This window comes from Larimichthys crocea, chromosome IV (assembly GCF_000972845.2).
Source record: "Larimichthys crocea isolate SSNF chromosome IV, L_crocea_2.0, whole genome shotgun sequence".
NCBI classification, from domain to species: domain Eukaryota; kingdom Metazoa; phylum Chordata; class Actinopteri; family Sciaenidae; genus Larimichthys; species Larimichthys crocea.
In genome coordinates, this window is record NC_040014.1 from 492931 (window position 1) to 516332 (window position 23402).

The window sequence follows — 23402 nt, forward strand, 5'->3', positions numbered from 1 at the left end:
AACTGTCTTGGATAGAAAACAGACTCAGACAATCAGATTATAGCCGGCAGGATACTGGAAAGTGAAATTACTGGAGGAATCCTGTCGTATTATTTTGTCTCGCTGTTAAGGTGCAGTCTGTGGGTAGACGGTGTATGTAGGGGTGTTTCTCTGTAGTTTCTTAAAATCACAAAAGGAGTGCCTTCTATCTTTTCTTTTGTTTTTGTGTGTTCACATGCCAAACATAACCAATAACTTTTGCATTAAGAAAAGATAATATTGGAGCAGTAGTTGCATTTTTTCTTATTGTACAAGCTATTTTTTGCAAGTTTCATGTCTTTGCAAGTTGATTTTGCTGAAAACATCCCAAACAGTTCCTGCCTACAGGGAAGGGAAACGACATTAAACCTCAGAATACTTTGGAAAACACTCACACAAACAGTAATGTTGAATAGACAATATTTGAATCAATCAGAAAAAAACATTTAAATGAAAATGAATACAGCGGCACAGCAGATTTTCCTCTAGCCCATCCAGTTTTAACTTGTAGCTGCAAAATGAATGATTCTTTAAATCAATCTTATTTATTCTGGGGTCTTGACATTAATGAATAAGTACATTTGTCGAAGGTCATCCTTTAAAAAAATATATGTGTTGTGAGTTTTGGCTTATGATCCACTGCACATTCCTGCTCTGCTGACAAAATGTCTTCATGGAAGAAACAACATCAGTGTGATCTTTTTCCACTATGAAAATCCTGAGGCCGTTTGCCTGAGTGGTCCTAACAACAAACAGACAAACACACACAGTCACACACACACTGTAGACACTCACAGCTCCAGCAGTGGATAGTAGACACTTGTTTGTGATTAGAGTCATAACAAAGACCTTGTGTTGTGCCCACTAGTAGAGAAAGTAGGAAAGACATCTAGAGCATCTGAAACAGGTTAAAGCTGTTGAGTAAATAGAGTCACACTGTCCCTTGGGTCTCTGTGTGGCTCCAGTCAGAAGATACTGTACAACTTTGTTTTACAGTATTTCAGTCTGGGCACTCGCTCCTATTGTTCATATCACACTGGGAGAAACCTTGGATAATGTTATGTGCAGGCTGTAGACCAAATAATTGGTTAGGTATTAATAATATTTAGCTTTAGTTGACTGAACTAGTTTAGCACTGTTGCCTCACACCAAGAAGGTTCTTGGTTCAAACCTCTTCTGTGTGGAGTTTGTATGTCCTCCCCATTTTCTGTATAGATTTTCTCTAGGTACTCCAAAGACGTGCAGTTAATAGGTTAATTGGTGACTCTAAATTGCCCATAGGTGTGAACAGGAGCGGTTGTTTGTCTCTGTGTTAGCCTTGTGACAAACTGGCAACTCATCAATGCTGTAACCCGCCTCTCCAATGCCAGCAACCCTGATAAAGAAAAGCATGTTACAGAAAATAGATGGATGGATGATTGAACTAGATGAAACACTGCAGACTATACAGATGTGATACCCCTGTAATTGCACCTTGAATGAACTAATTAAGGACTGGTGTATTGCATATTTACCACAAATTGCATTTGACAGACAGGTTAAAAATAGCTAAATTGAGTTATAGTCGCAATGTTTTGTATTATCTGTTATATTTGCTGCAAAATGTATCATTTGGAGCTGATATGCATTTTCTGTCATTAATCATGTAAAAAACACTGAGCAGGAAAGATTGCACAAGATGTGGATCACCTTTTCTCTCCTTTAGAGTTGTTACATCTCAGATCACAAATGGCTCTTATTTATGTGAACCCAGCATTACAGCAGATACCACACCTTCAATCTACCTCTGTTGTAATTAAAAATGAGGCGAAAAGGTGAGGATTGAAAGTCGGGACTGTAAATATAGAGTGTTTGCTTTTTCTATAATAGAAACAAAATGATCTGAAACAATGAAGTTTAATCTCATTATTCCTCAGGGTAGTTTCTCTGTAATACTCTCAGCTGTGTTATCTTATTTTATCTTCAGGGCAGCTAACAGTACCTTATACAGTGTGGGCTGAATGTGGAAGCTTGAACTCAAAAATAAAAGTCCTGGAGTGAATGAACTATGAAGCATAGTGGCCAACAAGGGCAAACCCGCCGCAAACGGCCAAGGCTGCCACCAGAAGTGCCACTACTAGCTGCCGCTGCCACGAATTGAGCCAGCCCTTTCTCCAGAAGGTAGCCAACTTTCTTCTGGGCATCCCGCTATGTTTTAAAGAGGATCTAGGCCCCACCGGACTGGTCCATCTCTCAGGTCAGGTCCCCCTAGTGGCCTGGCGCGCTTCTGTTTTGTGGAGTGAATTTGTAGCGTTTCTTTCTTGCAGTAGTTTTAAAGAAAAAGAAGAAGATATACTTTATTAATTTTTCACTCTATTTTTACATGCATTTTAACCCAGAGACTCATGCAGTACAAGGGCTCATAGACATGCAAATGTGGAGAGAGATGGTGGGGTGATGGGCCCCCCTGAGAGGCACCCAGCAAGCAGTTGTGGGGGATCGGTGCCTTGCTCAAAGGCACCTCGGCAGTGCCCAGGAGGTGAACTGGCACCTCTGCAGCTACCAGTCCACCTTACATATTTTTGGCCCATGTGGGACTTGAACCGGCCACCCTCCGGTTCCCAAGCCAAGTCCCTATGGACTGAGCTACTGCCACCCCCTTAGCATTTTGTTTTTTTGTATTTGCAACATTTTTTTTTTCACATTTGTTTTTGTGGGTTTGCATGTTTTTTGCTTCTGCTTCGTTTCTGTGATCGCAGCATTTTTCTCTTGCAGCGTTTTTCCATGTTTGCCCTTGACGGCCACCGTAAACAAGAGTTAAAGGTGTCATATTTTTACAGGCAAACCTGTGCAGGTAAACAGGTACATTCTGTGCTTATTAAGAAAAACATCTATATAATAAAGCAGCCTGTAGTTAAACATTTTAGGGAAGCCAGGAAGCGCTATCATGAAAAATTGTTTCTCCAAAGTGTCAGATGTCTGGTGAGAAGAATAACAAGCTACAACATAAAATGTCCAACTCTTCCTGTAACAGTTAATCAGATTCACTGTGATCTGTCCTGAGTTCACCTTAAGCTCAGCATGAACATCACAAGTCCTGTTGAAAATAAATACAGCCGCGGCCACTGTCATCGTACAAGCACTGCGACTGTTACAATATGTGTAACTATCTGGCGGTCGATGCCAAAGAAAAAGCACAGATGTTTAGTGATTCCAAAACAGCAGAATATGAAATCTCTGGAATTACGGTCATGTGGTAGACGAGTGAGATGACTCTTTGGCCCAAAGCCCTGCCGCTGTAATCAATGATCCTTTTCTTCATCCTGAATCTGTCTGTGTTTTGATTGCTGAGATAAGATATAACATTCAGCTCCATATAGGGAAATAAGGCCTATGCAGAGGGTTTCGGCAAGGAAATGGACAAATGAGCTGTGAGTGCAAAAATGCAATGTAGAATAGTTGTTGAAACGCAATGTAAATGCTTGTTGGGTTTTATTAAAGGGGCACTTCACCGATTTTTACACACACTTGATTTGTATGGCCCTTAAGGAGCGCTGTCAAGTTGGGGAACACAACCCCAGGTGTTGGTCTCTGTTATAAACCGGAAGTTTGCTATATGGAAGACACTGGCGTTTCTCAGGCATGAGGGGTCTAACGAAGAGATTTAATCACTTTGTATCATGTAGGATCCAGGATAGTAGATTAATATCCAGGGTCTTTTGGCCTTTGGTACTTTGATTTAGACATTTTTTTGCCTCTCACGTGTCTCAAAATTTTGTTGTCAATACTAAATCAGTGGAATATTCCAAATAACAATTATGTATAATTCATGTTAGTAATTGGGAGTCTTTTGTAAAGTCAAAGTCAAATCACAAGTCTTTCAAGTCCAAGGCCCTAGTTCAAGCTGTATGGTTGTGCAAAGCCCAGCTGTTATTGTCGTATTTTATTTGTTTGTTTATTTTTTATTCAATGATTTTCAAAATTTGAGAAATTAAAAGTCTGTCTCAAGTAAATCAGGTCGCAGGGCAGATTTCTTTTGGTCTTAACTTTAGTCTTACAAGAGAGCCAGAACTTAAGACCTTTAGACTAAGCTGCTTCTCACTTTGGGAATTTCTTATGCCAAAATGAATCTGTCTATCTTGGTTGAAGATGCATGGTTTCATCTGTCAGGACTGTGTGAAAATGGTGAAAGTGTGATTATGGATGTTTAGCTGTCACTCTCACATGGTTTATCTTTAAAATCATCATCACAGTACGACCTTGTTGTCCCAAAAGGCCGGAGCCAGGCAATGTCAAGATTATAAAAAAACTCCATTGTGTTCAGATTGTGGTTGCACAGGCTGCAAGACTTTCTGTAGATGTGAAGGTGTGTAACTGTATGAACGGGAAGCACGGAACATGTTTTGTTGAGCACAGACACTTCGTTTGGACAGACAGGCCAGAGAAGTGTAAACACTCCAGTCTGTGATTTATTATGAGACTTGTATGATTTATTATTGTTTGATTGAAGCATAAAATCCTCCAGCTGCTCCTCTCTCCGCTTGTTTCTCACCCAGAAGATTTTTATCTTCTGTTTCCATTTCATTTTTGTTGAACATTGGTGTGAAATGTTTGTCTTCTATAATCACCTTTCTTCTCTCTCCATTTTTAGCCTGCTACTTGCCATCTTGCTTTTTCTTGTCGCTCTCATCACCGAGTTGATTTTGATGACTGTCTTAAAGAAAAATTGTAATATTTTTTGAAAAGAAACATTTTATGGCATCTATGCTTTAATTTGAAAATAGAATGAGAGAAAACATGGCAAGATAAAAGGAAGAGATTATGTACAATTAAGATCTCCACTGGCTCTCCAGGGCATCCCTGCTTTCCTCTCTAGCTACAAAAACACAGGATAATGTCAATTACTACTATATTTTTTTTAACTAGAATGAAGGGATAAAGAAAGGACATAGAGCGGAAAACATGAAAAATCACATCTAAAAAAAAAAAAAATACAATAAAAATACCGAAACCCATTTCACTGTTGTCCTGATTGTTGCTCTTGGACCTCAGCTGTAGATATCCTCAGTTTTAGACTCTGTTTAGACGTTCTGAACTCATCTGTGATTCTAAATGAAACTCATCTCTCCCTCAGTCTCTCCATCCATCTCTGGCTCTCTCCTCAGTAATTGAAATGAAGTTTCCTTGGTGACAAATTGCAGGGTAGAATGGACCCACCTGGGCAAATCAGCTATTTGAAATTCAGTTAGAGCGATGTGGGACAAAAGGTTCACTTTGTTTTTTTTCATGATGACCTTCTGGGTATTATTCCACTGACCTAAAACTCAGATTACCTAAACATTCAGAAGTTAGTTTGTGGTCACCGAAAGGTAACGTCTTTTTGCTTTGGTTTCGTTCTCCACCAACTCTTAAGGGAAATATGTGGTTCCTTAGCTGCTAAATTCTCCACTATGTATAGCAGCTCGCAAATGTCTGTCTGCCATTTGGTTCTGGACAGTACAGTGGATTTATTAGAGCTTTTCTGCATAACAAAAAGGCTGCCTGCTGCAGATGAAAACACTGCTATGAGAACTGTCAGAGTGAACCAAAACAGTCCATTTCCAGGCCTGAAAACCAAAACAATGAGCTAAAAGATGCTAAAATGCTTTGTAGTGCTGAGGGGACTGATAGATGATGAATGATGTGCTATGTTTGACTGTAGTCATAAGAATTCATTGTGCTTCCTAAATTCTCATTTAGATTCATGGAGATGTGTTGAGTCTTACACTCTTCATTATTATATTTGCATGCTAAAATTATTCATGAGAAAATTGTTGTCCGTTTGTTGGTCATTAGGCCATCAACTCATTTTCATTCGTACACAACAAATTTGAAACATCTAATAAGCCGAATGGCAAGAAATTTGTTGCACACATTCACGCATTAACGAAAAACAATTAAGAAATATATCAGAGGAAGCAAACAGGAAGATGTGCAACACCCTGTCGTGAGCACATTACTTAATTGATTTCACAGAAGTGTCAAAAGAAAGTGATCCTCAGCCCAAAACTCCTCCAGGACTATCTCAGCTGACTTCAGCCTGACAGAGACAAAAAAGCTAAAAACAGCACTGAGCAGGAAAATAAATCCTAACTTCATTTCAGCTCATTGAAAAACACTGTGATTGAACTTTGCAACAGATCTCTTGCCAGGTTTCTGGTGAGGCTTCTAAGGACTTACACTATCACAGTTGACCATCTGTGAGCATGCTCGGTCCCTCAATATCACCTCTACAAATGCATGGCTACTCGACATTTTTCGAGCTGGTGTCACCGACAACACAAGGTGGATAAATATTTTATGTGATGATGAGAAAAGGTGTGATCACACCCGCAAACTATCCAAAAGATTCTGGAACGTCCTAGTTTGTTGTTTATGGTTCTTATAGCTTCATTTTAAGCAGAACAGGACTTGTAAGAGTCGCATGTCTCAGAAGTAGTTCATCCAAGTTTTGATAACCTCTCATCCTGCCAGATTCAACATTTAGGAAACAAATCTGATTTTAATTCTGCATAACTTTCCAACCATAAGCACCTGCTGCTGATCACATGTTAGCATTGACCTTTTGTTACCCATAATGACCTGTGTTTTGGAGTTACTTTCTGTAGTTGTTGTGAATCACATGTTCATTCCTGTTGCTTTTGTTGCTTTTGTGAACCTCGGGGGCACAAAGCTGCTGAAAACAGAATAACAGATGTTCAGAGAGTGGCAGAGATAGACTGTCAGACTGTGTATTTGTGTGTGTGTGTGTGTGTGTGTGTGTGTGTGTGTGTTTGTGCATATATAGAGAGCAAAACAGTTTGGTCTTGCCAGGCTCCCATATGTTATTATACAGCATATGTTCAACTTTACAACAGAACAATTGAGTTTTGTGGGTGTTGTAATGTCAGAAGCCTCTGTCAATCTGTAACTGACCTTACTTTAGCTTCAGGTGAACCACATGCTTTATATTTCTCCCTCTGATCAAAAGACAGAAAAATAACAGACTCATGTCTGATACAGACAATATAACGGCTCAGTTTAAATCTGACATAAACACTGGCAGTCGGCATGAGCATTGTGCAGAGCTGATATTAAATTTGGGGATGAGGTTCAGACATTCTTAGGATTTGTTAGTTCATTTGTTTTCATCGTTCTGATCATGTGTTTTTACTTTAAACTGTCTGCAGACAAAATTTACCCCAAAGGAGCAATGAAGGTATAATTCACTTCAATTCAGTCCATTTCAGTTCAGATCCAGATCATTCAATTGTATTTCTAGGAAACTGTTTGACGTTGTGTTCTCTGTTAGAGCTTCAGTAGCCTCTCCCTGCATGTCAAACATATGTGACTTTACTGCCCCTTGTTGATTGATGAACTATAAACTGTCTTTGTGTGTGTGTGTGTGTGTGTGTGTGTGTGTGTCTGTGTGTGTGTGTTGGAGATATATGGTAGCTCTTTGCTGCAAGTGTTTTATGGGTTGTTACACGCACAGTTAGGTAAATGGCAGGGAAGTAGCAGTAAGAAAGACTACACATAAGGACACATAGTAAGAAGAAAAAGTATGGAGGCTTAAATGATCCTCTGTCAAACAAACACAGATGGATCTGTAACTGCTGCCTACATTACATGTATAGTTGCCATCTGTGTGTGGAATAGAATACTGTAGCGTATGTACAACAATATTCACAGGATCATGAACCGTGGAACGCATCTGAAACTATAGCAAACAACAAAGTACCTCCAGTCCAGTTCACAACCAAAACTCATCTTGCTGCCTTGAATCCAAATCAACATCATAGTCATTATCATCACATCATCATCTTTATTTTTCACAGCTAATGCAGCCAATGCATGTGCCGCCGTTGGCTCGCAACGACGCCCCCACATGACACATGCACACTTATTTCAAATGAAAATGCAGCAGTTAGTGGGAGTTTTTTATCAGCAGCAGTTGGTAAGAGTGAGTGAAGGTGTGTGGTGACTAGTATTGTTTGGCTCGTAAAAAACACAGATGCAACTTAGGCTTTTATTCATATAAAATAGTTTGCCCCCCCCCCAAGGTTCTGTGGTCTATGCACAGGATCCCTCTGGCAAAGCAGAGTCTGTTGCGTGCAGCCACTTGAACTTGAAGCTCCACCTGTTGCTCCTCTGCATTGTAATTTGGTTTGAGGCCTTGAATATGTCTTTGTTGACTGTTATATTCACACTTACTCTAACCAATATTTTTGTGGCACAGGTGGAAGTTACACACCCATTCCAGCTTGAAAAATAATAACTGTAGCAGAAAAGCTGACCCTTCTCCTTTAATAGTGGCATTTGATGGTTGGACTTAAAGTCTGTGTGAAGGCAATTCCGAGAGTTCTTTCAAAATACATCAAATGTTGGAAAATAGTTGCTGAAAACATGTGAAAAGACTTTGAACGATACTGAAATGTGGAGTTAGAGGTTAAAACAGTTTTTCACCAGTTTCCACCAGTCTAGGCGGTCTCGGCTCGATGACACCCTGAGGCCACCCTGAGCATACCCCTGCACCCCGAGCAGAGAGATAGAGATTAATTAATCTGGCTCAGATTGTTTCAGAAAGTAAGTCAAAGTTAGTCATGTAATTTTCTGAACTCATCTGACACGTTTCAGTTTTTATTAAAATTTCTACTTGACTGCTCCCATGAGTGGGTGTGGCTTCAACACATTCAGTGGACACGCCCCCACAGTGCTGGAGCTGAAAATTGATTTTTACCTGATTTTGACACCTAATTTCACAAACTTGTTGATATTTTTAATCATAAAAAATTGACTGTCTTCTTCTGTGTTTTCTCTGTGTTGTATTTAGCGGCATTTAACAATGTATTTGTTAATTGCAGACCATTTGCCTCACCCAGTCCTTCTTAGCATGAAGGAGTAACTACAGGGAAATAGTACAAACAAAAGAAAGTCTTCAGTATCAAAATACAGGATGCTGGATTGACCACATGAAACTTTATCAGGCACCTGAGAAACTGCATGAGCTATCTAATGTTATCTTGCTGCTGGCTTTGTAGGTTAACTTGATTAGATTGGTTAAATATTTTGAATATCTGTGTTTGTTTGCTTGACACACCTGTTTGCATGCTGGCTTTGCCATGCCTTTAAAAAACAGTCTGGTAATTTATCATTTATGTTTCACTGCCACCGTTTGCTGATTTTATGTGGGTAATTACCTCTTTAGATCTGGTTCCTCCAGATGCAGAGCTCTCATCCTGTTCCTTGGTTGTTGAAGATATCGATCCATATGACGGGGGTGGGGGAGGTGGTGGTGCTCGGAAGGCATACGATGCATCATCGTGCTTGTGCTGGAGGGCCATCATTTCACTTTTTGCCTTGGCATACGCAGATGGAGCAGAGGGAGAAGGTTTACATGTGTCAGTAGCAAAGCATTCTTTCCCTAACTTTGCTTCTGAACATTTAGGCATTTCTTTGCTGCCAGTTGTCATTCCTTATGTTCTGCTTCCTTCATCCACAGTTTCCAGCTTTCTTTGTGACCATGCATCTCATCTAAATCCTATTTCATAATTTTGTTCTTCATTCTTACCTAATTTTTTGCAGCATCTATTTTCGCCTTTAACCAGTTTTGCCTAGGTAACTGACTGACCTATTTTGATAAATTGTGTTTTAATCTCCCAGAGATTAGCTTTGTAGTATACTTACTACTTAATACAAACACTATCAGTTAATCCCTTAGAGATTTTAAGTGTAGAGTACCTTACTACACTTATCTTCTTCATATTCAAGGACTGATTGACTCAATCCAAGATTGATCCTTGGATTCATTAAACAATTGAAAATTTGCTTACCCTGAATTTAGGATGTTTTCTGTTAATCTGAGTTCGTTGGACTTTGAGGTGACAACTTCTAGGTCCACGGAGAGGGTCCTCCCGTCTCGAATGAACTGAGGTGGAGGTGAGACAAATTTGATCAGTCTCAGATGGTCAGTCACCTTCTCCGGGTCCTGAGCGATCAGCCTGAGATCCTGCCGACAATGCCAAGTTTGTTGCTGAAATTTTCTGGAAAGCACTCACTAACACAAAATAAGGATCTTGAGTCAGTCAATTGGTCCTTAAAGGTTTTGTCATTTTATTCTTGCAAGAAGAACAGTTCTACAAATGCACAAAACAGTCTGCAGAAAATGTTCAGGGTGGGGCAGTCCCACGCTGATTCTTATTTGTATTTGGAGTATTTGTCATTATTATGATTTACTTATCTAACTGTAGCTGGTGGCTACAATGGAATGTGCTCATCACTATCAAACCTCACTAACAAGCTCTGCTGGACCGTGTGAACCAACTACTGCTACAAACAACTTGCATAAATGAGAGAAAGATTTCACAGTTTTATACTTAAAACCTTTTTTTGAATATTACTGAGATTAAACATGGCTATATATGGTTATAGAACACACAATCATGTAATATAAATGTTCCATTACACTAGGTTACAGTTATTTTTGCATGCCATGTTAGCAACATTTTCCTAAAACCAAATAACTAACCAACTAATCATGCAATCTTCGTGCTCATCGCTCATTACAACACTAAGACTTGAGACTTGACTTGTAAACATCTCTATAGTGTACTATATATTAGTATACACACTAATGAAAACATTGTTATGCTTTTTAAATTGTATAAATTAAGATTCCTAAATCTTATGCTCTGGACCTTTAAGTAACTGTTGCATGGTAACCTAATGAGGTTTCTAACAAGATTGCACTTCTTTCAGTGCATAGGTGTACAAGCACACACATGGGATAATAACAAGTGCGTCTAACTTTTGGCTCTAGGAATGGCAACATTGATTAGTGGTCAGTGTGTCCACCATCAGCTGTATGCCACGTTCACATTATAACATTCAGTTGTAAATTCTGATGCGGACATTGGCAAAAACGTAAATAACATAATTACCATTACAATGTATTCTCTGCCAGCCTCACCTAATTGTACCATCCTGCTCTCGTCCACTAAACTGATATCTGGTTTGCCGTCCAAGATTATTCAGCTCATCATGTTTCTGTGCTAGCAATCAGCTTTTGGAAAAGAAAGAGGTCCAGGTGGTACATGGACTATTACCATTGTACCGGTTGTGTCTTCAAGCAATAATGTGCAGTATGGTTCTTCTTACCTTAAATCTTAAATGAAAGGTTCTGTTTAATTATGTGGTTTGCCTAGTCACACCCATGCTTTGGCCATATTTTATTTGGCACATGCACAGTACACATTAGAAATCATGTGAACCCTTCCCCTAGATTTTAAAATAGTTTTATATAAACATAATTCCTGGGAGATTGCTGAGAAATGTCTTTGATTTGTTATTTAGATGACCTGCCACATTCCATGTTAACTTTCATTTTAATTGAAAACACTGCTTATTACTGTGCTTTAAATGTGAGCATCAGGGCCTTGTTGGACAGGGTCACTTCTCCTGACAAATCTTATTAGCATGTGTCATAAGTCCTTCATTAACCCACACCCTCATCATGTAGCGAATATTCTCTAATTTTCTGTGTGTGATGTATTTATCCAGGGAAATGTGACTGTGTTTTATCAGCAGCCATATTTTCACACACATATCCGCACAGCTCAGTTTAGCCTCAGCTTTCTGCTGTTGTTGCTGAGCTGCTCCACTTTGTGGTCACTTTGCTAAAATAGCCATTGAGAAGAGAAAGTTTTTATTTACCTCCCCCACCCCGATTTTCTCCTTCCTTTCTCTGATTGCTTGTGTGCTGTAAGCCTTCCAGTGACCTGGACATTTAAAGAGTTTGGGTAAAAACTGTTTTGCCATGAGTGTTTTTCGACTATTTGTTTCCTTAGCAACAACAGGCAAGTAGGAGAAAATGATGAATGGTATTTCGTAACTCGTGGGTTAGTCATCGAAATTGGTCACAGACTGATTTTACTCATGTACTTGAAAGATAAGATAGAATAACAACAAAAGCCTTTAATTCTAAGGAGATGCAATCGGGGAAAAGTGTCCACTCATTTAAAGCAAAAATGAACATTGCAACATCTAAAATTTAAGAGCTATTGTTATAATGATATAGATTTTAGGGTGGAGGGTGGGGATTTCAGATAATAGCTAACTAACAGTAAAATCTCTTTGTTAAAGGCTGATTTACAATATCTGTTTTCATGTTCTACTCAGGCCTAGTGGAAAAAATTAAAATTGATTGTTTTAGATTTTTTTCCTTTAGGGACATTGCTTTCCATTGGCATTTCATTTTGAACAATTAGAACAGTATTTGACTGCAGCATTCAGAAGCAGATGCTTCAAGAAAATACTAGAACACAGAATGAAGTAAAAAGTTAAAAAAACAAAACCTTTGGAAAGGAGGCCTGTAGGATGAGGCAGAAACAAACTGATGGGGCGGTCGGTAGCGTAGTGGGTTATGTGGCCGCCCCATGTGTGTAGAGGCTACAGTCCCCGCTGCAGCTGGCCCCGGTTCGAATCCCGCATCGGACAGCCATTTACTGCTTCCTGTCTATCTTCAGCTGTACTATCATTGAAAACAAAATTGATGTGACAAACTCATAGTTGTGGTCACAAGGATTTTGCAGAAACACTGATGTGCAGAAAGCTGGATAGATTTGGATGCCACCTGAATTGGAAGGCAAACTGTCTGTAAAGAGTGTGGATTAATCCTAAGACGGGACAACGGAAGATGACGGGCATCTCGTAACGAGACATCTCTTCTGCAGTCAGATCTGCCATAATCCATCAGCGCTGATGTTCTTCCTCTGCTGCCTTGCTTTGGATTTTGGCTGCAGACAGCTTCTAACTGTTTCAGCTTTTGCCAAAAGATTGAATCTGGATAGTTGTGTTTTTCATACTTAAGTTATAGTGACTGACAAGGCCGTGTGTGCGTGTGTGTGATCGTATCCTAATTGAGTTTTATTAAATATAAGCAGCCATGACTCTTGGATATTGATATTAGTGACTGGATATCTGATTCAATGGGAAACTTGGTTTCACCAGTAGGGGCCTGCCACTGTCATACAGGAAGTGATGAGTAACAGGAGTAGCTAAATGTATCAAATTTACAGTAGCTCACCACAGCCAATGAATAAAGCAGAACAGACAGTAGCCAACTCTGAAACATTTGGTAGAGATCTGAGCATCCTTTGAATGCACTAGTAGTCCTGGTAAACAAATAAAGCCCACACAGGTAGTTCAATCAAGACAATCAAGTCAAGTTGAACGCCAGACAAGTTTAAGGATTTGCTACTGTTTAATGTTCACTGCGTCTCATTCATTAATGATTTTCTGTGAGTCACAGGCTAAAGTTAGGTTTGATGATTTGGCAAGATTTTTACCCAACAAAAATGATATAATGTTCAAAATTAAGTACAGCTTCTAAAATAGAAGCAGATTGTGATATTCTAATTGGTATATTCTTTTGATCTAGAAATTGAACTTTTTAACTATCCATGACATGTAAAGATTAGCTATAGACATCCATACATGGATTTCTAGCACTTTACTGAGTTTACTCAATCACTGAGATCCAGATTCAAAGGAAACAACTCTTTATTAAGTGAGCGATCAAATCAGAACATCTGCATAAAACACTTCTTAGTGTGATACTTTATTTCTTATAAGATCTGTTGGGAGATGGTGTCAGGTCATTGCATTAAAAGACTTGCTACTGCTGTATCACACATAATAGCAAAAAACAGGGAGGGTTTTCTGTCCTAGAAACCTAGATCACGCTCAGAAAGGGACTGCATGGTATGAGTGGGGATTGAGGCTAAAGTATACCATTTGTGGTTCAGTCGGTCAGTGTCAAATTTTGTAGTACATTTGTCACTGTGTCATCACTGTTTTTCATTTTCTGAGAAGTTGAGACACTTTAGTCTCAGGTTTCTCAGAGCATGTTTTGATATTGGAAGATGACAGGGGTCCTGAGCCAAATCCATTCCTCCTCCATCACTTTCTGTCCTCAATTTAATGAGCCTCTGGCATGAGAGATTAACACATAACAATCCCAAAGCGATTGAAGCATCACTTCGTAGAAATTGGGTTTTCCTGTTTCACACTGCAATACCAGCAATACCTAGCTTTATTCTTGTCCAGCAACTTCTTCCTCTCTTCTTTTATCTTCTGGGCAGCACCAAAATAATTTTAAAAACGTTATTTTATGGGAGAAAAGTTATACAAAGTCACTTTAACTATCAACATAAGATGAGGTTTTTTTTTGTTGTGTGTATATTTCTATAGTGTGCTACTTTTATACATAGTGTTTGACTGATGTTCTGACGTGCCCCTTGATGTTTTCATTCGTTTGGATTCAGGAAGACAACTGAGAAATCTTCAGAATGAATTCACTTGAGGTTTTGGAAAGAAACTTTTGACGAAATTTGATAGGCCTGGATGAGAGCAGCAGATATAACTTAACATTTACCACAAGGAGCAAAACAAATTGCAGCGAGATGGGAGGATTTCACATTGCTTTTAGCAAGTTTTTAGAAATTCAGGATCTCTAAAAGCTGTTATGTGTTATTAATATGTCCCAATCTGACGTGTCAAAACAAAAGCTGGTGTGTGCTGATAACCCTGCCATATACTGATATATTATCTTTTTGTTTACAGGACTAACTTATATATCATAGCAGAGTGGTTACACTTTTTTATATTTCTGTGTTTTGATAGGTGTTCTTAGCGTGTCAGCTCTGTCACACCAGTTGCCAGGTGTTCCTAAATTATAAGAACTAGATCCAAGTTTACTTGGATTTCGGGTCCAAAGATGCATCCTTTTGACTCCTAGTTAATCCATCCAACATATTTGTTGTACTGGAAACTCTGAAAGTCTTACTGGCCCAGATTCCAGGGTATCAGAATGAGTTCATACTGCCAATTAGCAAATGAATTTCCCTCGAGTGCTTCAGCTGCAAGAAAGGCTTCAGTATGTACTTGTTGTTCTATTCGTGAGCATATGTTTGGAGTGTGTGTAAAAGTAAAAGCCTCTATTGTATAAATACAACAGGCCTTTTTACTGTACTTTGGTAAAAGTCATGATGATGTTAAGTATACACAGTAAATAATATGCTAAAACATGAAACTAAGTTTACTTAGAAAAAGAAAAACTAGCTCTCTCTGTAAAGTCTGGCCAATAGGCCGAGGGAGGCTAATACCGCCACTACATCCACAGCACCCTGCTCCTTGGTGTTCCTGTGGGAAAACACACGGTATTTTCCTTTCACATCAGCACTCCCTTCTCACTACTTCGGTTCCAGAAGCGCGGCGATAAGAGCGACATTTGATTATTTATTGTCCCTGAAAGATATTAGCACAAAATTAAAGGAATATAAACCTTTCCTCTATCTTGCAACGATCTCTCTTAAGGTCACGTTACTGATCAGATGATGTTTTCATACAAGTCACTTGGTGTCTCTTGTACAGGGCAAAGAGAGATAGGGAGGAATTTTGCATTTGGACTGGATTGAAGAGGAAATATGAAAGGGTGCATGGAGGATGACTTTTCATGGGTGACCAAGTGGCAACCTCTGTGTCTGTGAAGTAAAGCCCATGCTAAAGTGCCAGAGTGTAGTTTCTTTAAACAGCCACTTGAGGCTGGCTACAAAACAATCAATACAATGGTTTTGACAGCAACAACAGGACTGTACGTGAGATATTTACTCTCACAAAAAACATGCAAACACACTGTACATATGTAGGACAGACATGGAATATGATACAATTAAAAATATACGGATTAGTCATGATTGCAGTGTCTACCTTATAATGGTCCTAAAAAGACAATTTACGGTCAGGATTTCATGAGGCCTTGAAGGGAAATGCATCCTTTATTAATGTCCTGTAAAACTGAAAGGGATGGATTTAGCTTTTAATTAATAAAGTCTTGTATATTTTTTCTTTTTTTATTGAAACATACAGAAATAGTTTCAAAAACCTCATCTAAAAATGCCTGCTGTGAGGTAAAATCCTCTCTTTCCTGAAAAGAACAAAGAACCCTTTAAAATCCACCTCCTTTCCTGCTTTCTCACGATTTTTCCCTGAGCATGTAGCTTTTTGATGTGTGCTTTGATCTACTGTTTTGTCAGACTGGAATTCAGCCACAGATCAAACTAACTGATGGATAACAGCAAATCTGGCAGCATACAGGAGCCAGGTGAGGTTATGAACAGAACGTCGAATACATGACTCACAAGAACTCACACAGACTTCAACAGTTTGTTGACTGAAGAACCCATAATAAATTATTAAGTCATTGAATGGCATTGATGTTTATTTGAATGGCTCACTTCTCTGTTTTTGGATGTTTTACTTCCTGATGATAAAGATTTGTGTTCAATGCTTTTAAAGTGAAGCTGCAACAGTAGGAAATGTTGGGTTAGCATCCTCGACACTATAAAGAATGGACGTTGTATCTGTGATGTCACCCATAGGGTCCCAAAGAACTTTAGCTCAGTACAGTTGTCATGAATGTTGAAATTAGCAATGGAGACCAACACCATTTTTTGTACCAGGCTGCAAACATGTTTATTTCTGCTGTGAGGTTGGGGCATTTTAATATGGGGGCTTATGTTTTATAGCCAGCCTCAAGTGGCCTGCAGTTTTCAGGCAATTACGTATTGGCTTCACTCCACAGCCACAGAGGGTGCTGCTTGGTTATAGCATAATTTGTAATCTGACAGGACCATGGGAGAGTGAAGCCGATGTCAATGAGAGTAAGGTTGTATCATATACTGTATCATTTCCACTGAATCCCACATGAGTAAAAGCAATTTGAATCTAGCATGGAAGTGGCAGAATCCACCACTGAGTGAAAACCCAAATAAAAAGAGGTAATGAAAAAAAAAAGACCTTAAATAGTGTCAAAAATGTTGTCTCATCTCATGAAAATCCTACACAAACAGAGACTTTAAACTTGCATTCATCATCTGAGCTGTCGTCGCCCTCAGTTCAGTTCAGGTTCAGTTACTTATAGAATCAGAAAAAAAACGAAACATAATTTAACTCCCATGAGAGAAATTAGTAAAATACCACAAGTCATTTCTCATTTCTCTTCTTCTGACCATGCAAGAGGCTCCACTGTTGTATATACGTTTTTATTTTTATCATAATTGACAGCTGAAAACGTTTTACTGCCATTAAACTAAACAGATGATGGAAAATGTGCATATATATTGTAAGAGAAATCCCTCTCACCTTTTTCTTTTTTTTTCTCCCCGTTCAGTTGGACAGTAAAAAAGCAGAAATCGAGACAGATTAGAGGAGACACAGGGAGGGAAAGCTCTGGTGGGAGTTAACCACTAAATTATCTCTGGACAAAGCATTAGTCCTGTGGTTTCTTGATGAAACTGATGTTATAAGATTTGATTTAACTTGAGGGAAACACTCTTTTTTTCCTGACAAATTTAAGCTGGACTCCTAGACTGAACTTCTGACGGACGATATGTCAGTGCATTGGACTAATATGTTTAATGTGTATGTGCTTGAAGTGTCATATATCATCTGATATATGTAGTCAAAACATCTGCTTCGCTCTTACGGACAAGATTTAACGATAACATGGTTGTGTTTTCTCATGAACAATACCATATATGTATGTCCAGCAAAGTGACCTGTATCTCAACTGAGTCTGAATTAATTTCACTCTTATCAGCTCTATTTGAGCGAGTGTTTTGGTAGTGTTTTGATCCAAGTGTAAGCTGCAGGATGAAACTGAATCCAAAAAGCCCCCAGATGTTGAAGAAAGCATTCATTTAATGATGCTAAATGTTAGCAATGATTGAATTAATGTGCTTTTGATCTTCGTACCCACAACATGTAGTTTTCACATAATGCCATCCAGGGTTAGACCTCCGGGATAAGCAGGATTTTGTTTTGGCTCATGGAGAGCAATAAATGGGATTAAAAAAAATAGTTTTTGCAGAAGGGTCTATTTCAGGATTTCTTCATGACAGTGAAATAAACTCAATAAACGTCTAATCTCCCTCAAGGCAGTAGGGACAGCTGTTGCTGGCAGAGGTTTGTTGTTGGTGCTCGTGGTTCCAAAGAGAAGCTGCCAAATATCATTTTTCATACTACTTAGTCTATCAAGTTGAAGTGTGTTTGTGCAGAGAGTATGCAGTACAAACCTAGGACACTATAGATGGTAGGGGTGCAAACAAATATGAATACATTAAGAATATGCCAATGGTGTAGTGGTGCCTGTAAAAATGGTATACTCTTAATATATCCCCCCATTTTAACACCCCATAATATAAACAAAGACATGTAAGACTAAATTTGCATATCGTTCATTGTAAAACTGTCTGTGAAGGTTATTTCCAGTCACCCAGGTCATCTTTCTTCAAAGAGGGTTAAACACGGTGCAACTGGACTTCGTTGAAGATCTGTGAAGATGTTTCACCTCTCACCCAAGAGGCTTCTTCAGTTCTGACTGACTGGTGGGGAGACCCAGGTATTTAGCCTTGGTTTGAAAGAGGAGTGAAGAAGGCTATGTAAAAGTTGTTATCCTTCACCCCTCAACAGAGGAGAAGGCCTCAGACACCACTTATCCCATACCTACAATGCTGTCCGTTCAACCCTTCTCAGGAGACTGAACAGCATTTCACACAAGGCCTCATGGGACCCCAGACTAACGAACCAAGTTGAAACAAAGGCCTGGTTAACAATCCCATCAAGACTATATTATCTGGGTCTCCCCACCAGTCAATCAGAACTGAAGATGCATCTTGGACTAGAGGTGAAACATCTTCATGGATCCAGTTGCCCCAAATTTAACCCTTGCTAAACAGAGAAGAGCCACAGAGAAAGTGCAGATTTTGCGAGACGAGTGAGACAACTGCATAATTATGCATTTTGCGTAAACAATTCCTTATTTCATTAAAAAATTGGACAACTATGTAATGCCTTCACTGTCCTAGGAAAAAAAAAACAGTCACCTCAGAAAACGCCACTGAATGATGACCATTAGAAGGGACTCAGAAAGGAGTATACCCAATGTGGACTGAAAAATAAGTAGGTATATATATAGGCATATATACCCTGCACCCTGTTTCTCTGAATTTCCTCCTCAGTATTTCAGGACAGTGCTGTCTAATATTCGTCCATCCCCTGGTGGCTGTCCACGACTGTGTGACAGACGGACAGAGAGACAGAGCTGTGTTTGGACAGTAAACAGTCTTGCTGTACAGAAAACACACAAAACAGAGGAGCAGAAGTTAGAGAACATTTCTGTTTATATTTCCTCCCGTCGTCTCCTCATCCTGGAAATATCGCCACATGGGAATGTGTGTGTGTGTGGCGGGGGTGGGGGTGTTTAATCATTGTAGTAAATGGTCTGATAACAGCTAATCACAGGGACTTACCAGAAGGAATCCACCCGGACCTCCGTTCAGGTGTGTGTTTGCTCATGAGGTCACAGTCTCAACCATACACAGTGTAAAACATCTTATCCGTAAAGTCACGCATAGATTTCTGGAGAAGTGTTGTGGCTCTGCTAATCTAAAAATGGGTATACATGGACTGTCGGTGCAGCTGAGGCGGGCTGAATAATGCCTGGGTGGTCAAACAAGCTACCTGTAATGGCACCCACCTGTCAATCAAAGCTGCCACACTCTTAATTAAGCATATATTTAAGGCTTCATATAATTTTAATTTCATTCAGACTCACTACAGTTGTCATGAACAAGCAAATGAGCTATAGAGACCAAAACAGTTTTTTTGTTCCAGGCTATAAAAATTTTGCTGTGAAGTTGGGCATTTCAATACCCATGGGACCTTATGAAACCTTTATTCCACTTCACGCTAGTTTGTACTGGGAACGAACATAAATTTGAGAGTTGAAACGATCTGTTCTCTCAGTAGAATGCTCAACTTGTCAACACTGAAAACCATGTTGGAGTGAATAGAGTACTTAAACTGCAGTGTTCGTGGGAGGGGGGCACCTCCAAATGTCAACTTTTCAAAAGCTAAAAAAAAGCAGCCCTATTTTCAGCTTTGTGACAATGTACTGTATTTTTTCAGATAGTCCATCTGGTTGTTATTATTTCATTTAGCTTAAGAAGCAGGGGAATTTTCTCAACCCATAAAGGAACACTTAATACTTGAGTGTTACTTAAGTTACTTCCTAACAGGAATTGCAAAATTAAGTTCAGATCTGATTCAGCTTTGGTCCAAAAAGGGTTTAAGAGAGGCAACAACAGGAAGCTTTTATGCTGCCTGCAGAGGGCAGAAAAGTCACCCCAGAAAACCATTGCATCTTATGTGATAAGGGATCGTCCTCAAAGAGAATAGTGCAGCATTGTATGGTGTTTATTTATAAGGCCCCCCTGCCTATAGAATACTTACCATGTCAGTTTGCAGGACATTTTAACATCAGCTGTAATGCTCATTAGAAAAACTAGGTTCAAGTACTATGGAGGATACAAATGGAATACATTCTTAGATTTCACTTGAACATTATAAAAAGTTGTACCTACTTATGTATTTGCAACCACACTCATGAATGTTTGTCTTAATTGTAATTTCTTAATTGTGTCTCAGTTAACTGTGTCTCTGTCTATTCTTAAACTATAAAAGAGATCCTGATCTACCAGTTTAAATAAAGGCGTCAAGAAATGTACGTACATCAGGCTAATACTTAGTTTCTAAAGGACAAAGATGTATGTTGGAACTACATTTTTTCTCATAATATCTAGTACCTGTGTGTTTGCAGTACTTGGAAGCACTAAAACTTCATGGCTGTAAATCTGTCAGAACGTTCAGATTTTAAACTGATAAATTCTGCTGCTGTTTTCTTGGGCTCAGTCTAAGTTTGTTGTCAACAGACCAGTGAAAACACACAGAGCACAATAAACCACTGGATATTTTCCTTTTTGCTATGTTAAGTATTTTTATATTTAAAACGTGCACTTAACAAATAAACTGTCACAGCAAAAATAAATGTTAAAATGTTATTTTGCCATTTTAAACTATAATTATCTGCTTGTATGCTTCAGAAACTGTCGTCTTTTTTTCCCAGTCTCGCTCCTCTTCCTCCCACTTTGCTGCCAACTTTGAGAAGAATGTGGACAGTGCTTCCCACTCGCTTTGTATTCATTTCCCATCCCTCCTTCCTCATGTATTCCCACTGACTGTGCCACAGAATCTCAATTTTGTCAGCTTTGACCTCGACCTTTCCTCTCAGTCTTTCTTACAATACCAAACAAGTCATTTTTTTTATTTATTTCTTTATTTGTTTGTTTGAGGCAGACTTTAGGTGAGTTTGAGGCAGTTGCTATATTTATTGATATCAGCTACATTAGTGAGTTTAAGGTCAGTTATTATCATTTGGACATTTTGGACATTTTGGCACTTTCACTGACTGAACGGAACATTGAAAAATAGAAATACTACACAATACTACTGAAAAAAAAAATGCTATAAAAAATGGTCTTGATTTCATGAAAGTCTTAGGATTAAGTTTTATTTAAAGTTCACTTAAGAATGTCTCTTTTACAGATTGTCCTTCCTGCCAAACCGGAGCTACAGTGACAACGGACGAATGATGCTGGCCAACGAGCAGGAATCCCAGGACTCTCTTGGACCACTATGAGGATGACTTGACAGAGCAGTCACATCATCAGCTGATGCGGGGGATCTTTGAGTTGATTTAAAGATATAGACAACATGGCCTCTGCGTATTGACCTGATCTGTTTATGAGGATGTCGTCTTATCTAGATATCCAGCATCATCATTGACTTTTTTTTACAAGTATATTGATGCTGTCCACGGTAATCTAAGGTTTAGAGGCACTATTACTGGTTATCAGTGAAGTCCAGAATGTCTCTTTTTGAAACAAAATAATCATATTGGTGCAGAAGTACTTGTGTCTGTGGACTGAAACACACTGCCAATATGTCTCATTGTAAAACCCAAAGAATTTCTTCTCAGTCAAACATCTGGATTGCAGGATGTGAAGATCAAGTCAGTGTTCCCATGCCACAAGTCTCAGAAAACTACAGCTGACTACAGGCCAAACTCTGGCTAACATGATGAGAGAAGGAAGAGACCTCTTCTGCTTTTTAACCTATGTGATGACATTTCATCATAGCTTGAAGCTGGCATCTTATGTGCCATGTTGTGAAAGAGAAACAAGTTTAACAATGTTAATGTTCAGTTTATTGTACAGGAGTTTATATTATTATATTACAAGCATCGACGGCACTCTGAAACTGCTGGATGCAATGGCAAAAATAGACAATGTTATCCCTGTTCTTGAATTCATATTCAGTTTTGAAATACAGCATCATAAAAACTCCATTGCACCATTGTGACGAAACACTTGTCTAAAGCTGTCATGGCACATAAAATATAATTGCACTTACTTCTCTTTGTTGAAAGTTTCAGATCTGTTGCGTCTCTGACCACACCTAACAGTGATGTTATGTTGCTTTTGTAGTGCAGCACTGCATAACTGCAGAAAGGTGAGACATTATGTGTTAAAATCAATCCTGACCATCTTGCAAGGAGTTTATGAAATTTAGTTAATAAGACATGGTTTCAAAGCATGGAAAGTACAAGCATGCAACATTCAGACACTGCAGATTTGTCCCTTTCTCAATGCATTTGGCAGCATTTGATCCAAATGTAGATTCAAGAATACCTCTGTAGCACAGGTTTAATTCGGCTCTTATGTGTGATGCTTATTTTACATATCTGAACTCTGTCTGTCTCATTCAGTCTGTCGCAGCATGTTTAGGAGATTGACACACTGAAGTGTGAAACCAACTCAGCCGCCTACAGTCATCACTGATATCTACATTTTCCATTTTCTTTCTGCACCTCTGCCTCAGAAAACTACAGTTAACTCATCATCCTTCCTTTGTGTTTCAGTGTACAACCTTGAAATCCAAGAGGATGAGCTAAATTATTGTCTTGTTACAATGTGACAACTTTTAATAGTCCACTGTGTCCTATATATTTCATCTTTATTGTGTGTGATGGAGATGATAAATAAACAGAATCTGACAATGATTTGGTGTAAACAGATTAAATTCTGGGCCGGAGATTTTAGGTTCTAACCTAAACAGAGTCTTTGGCCCTATACAAAGTTCTCCAAGATCCTTTATCAGATCTGATCAGTGGCATTTTTTTGTTTTGTTTTTTTGGACCAAACAGTTGTTTATTGACATTTATAGACATTACGGAGCAGCGTTATCATTCATTTGGAGTCGTCTGATGAATGTAAGCCCAATGTTCACTCTGTATTTAACTGGTTTGGGTCTTCACCAACACCTGGGGAAAATATCTGTCTCTAGTTGCTAAATGCTCCACTATGTTCACTTGCTACTCTAATTTTGTCTTTCATGCAGTGGGTTTAGGGGTTTTGTAAGTTTTTTCA

The 23402-nt window shown here is 38.9% G+C and overlaps 1 protein-coding gene across 2 annotated transcripts in view; it reads left to right on the top strand.

Annotated features, from left to right (window-relative positions):
• si:dkey-247m21.3 (5-hydroxytryptamine receptor 4) overlaps positions 1 to 23024 on the top strand; it is a 46185-nt gene extending 23161 nt beyond the window's left edge. For both annotated transcript variants that reach the window (XM_027278560.1, XM_019260089.2), the window contains one exon: positions 21520 to 23024. In XM_027278560.1, the coding sequence (XP_027134361.1) occupies positions 21520 to 21613 (94 nt within the window). In that variant the 3' untranslated portion in view covers positions 21614 to 23024. The remainder of the gene's footprint in view (positions 1 to 21519) is intronic.
• Positions 23025 to 23402: the final 378 nt, after the last annotated feature.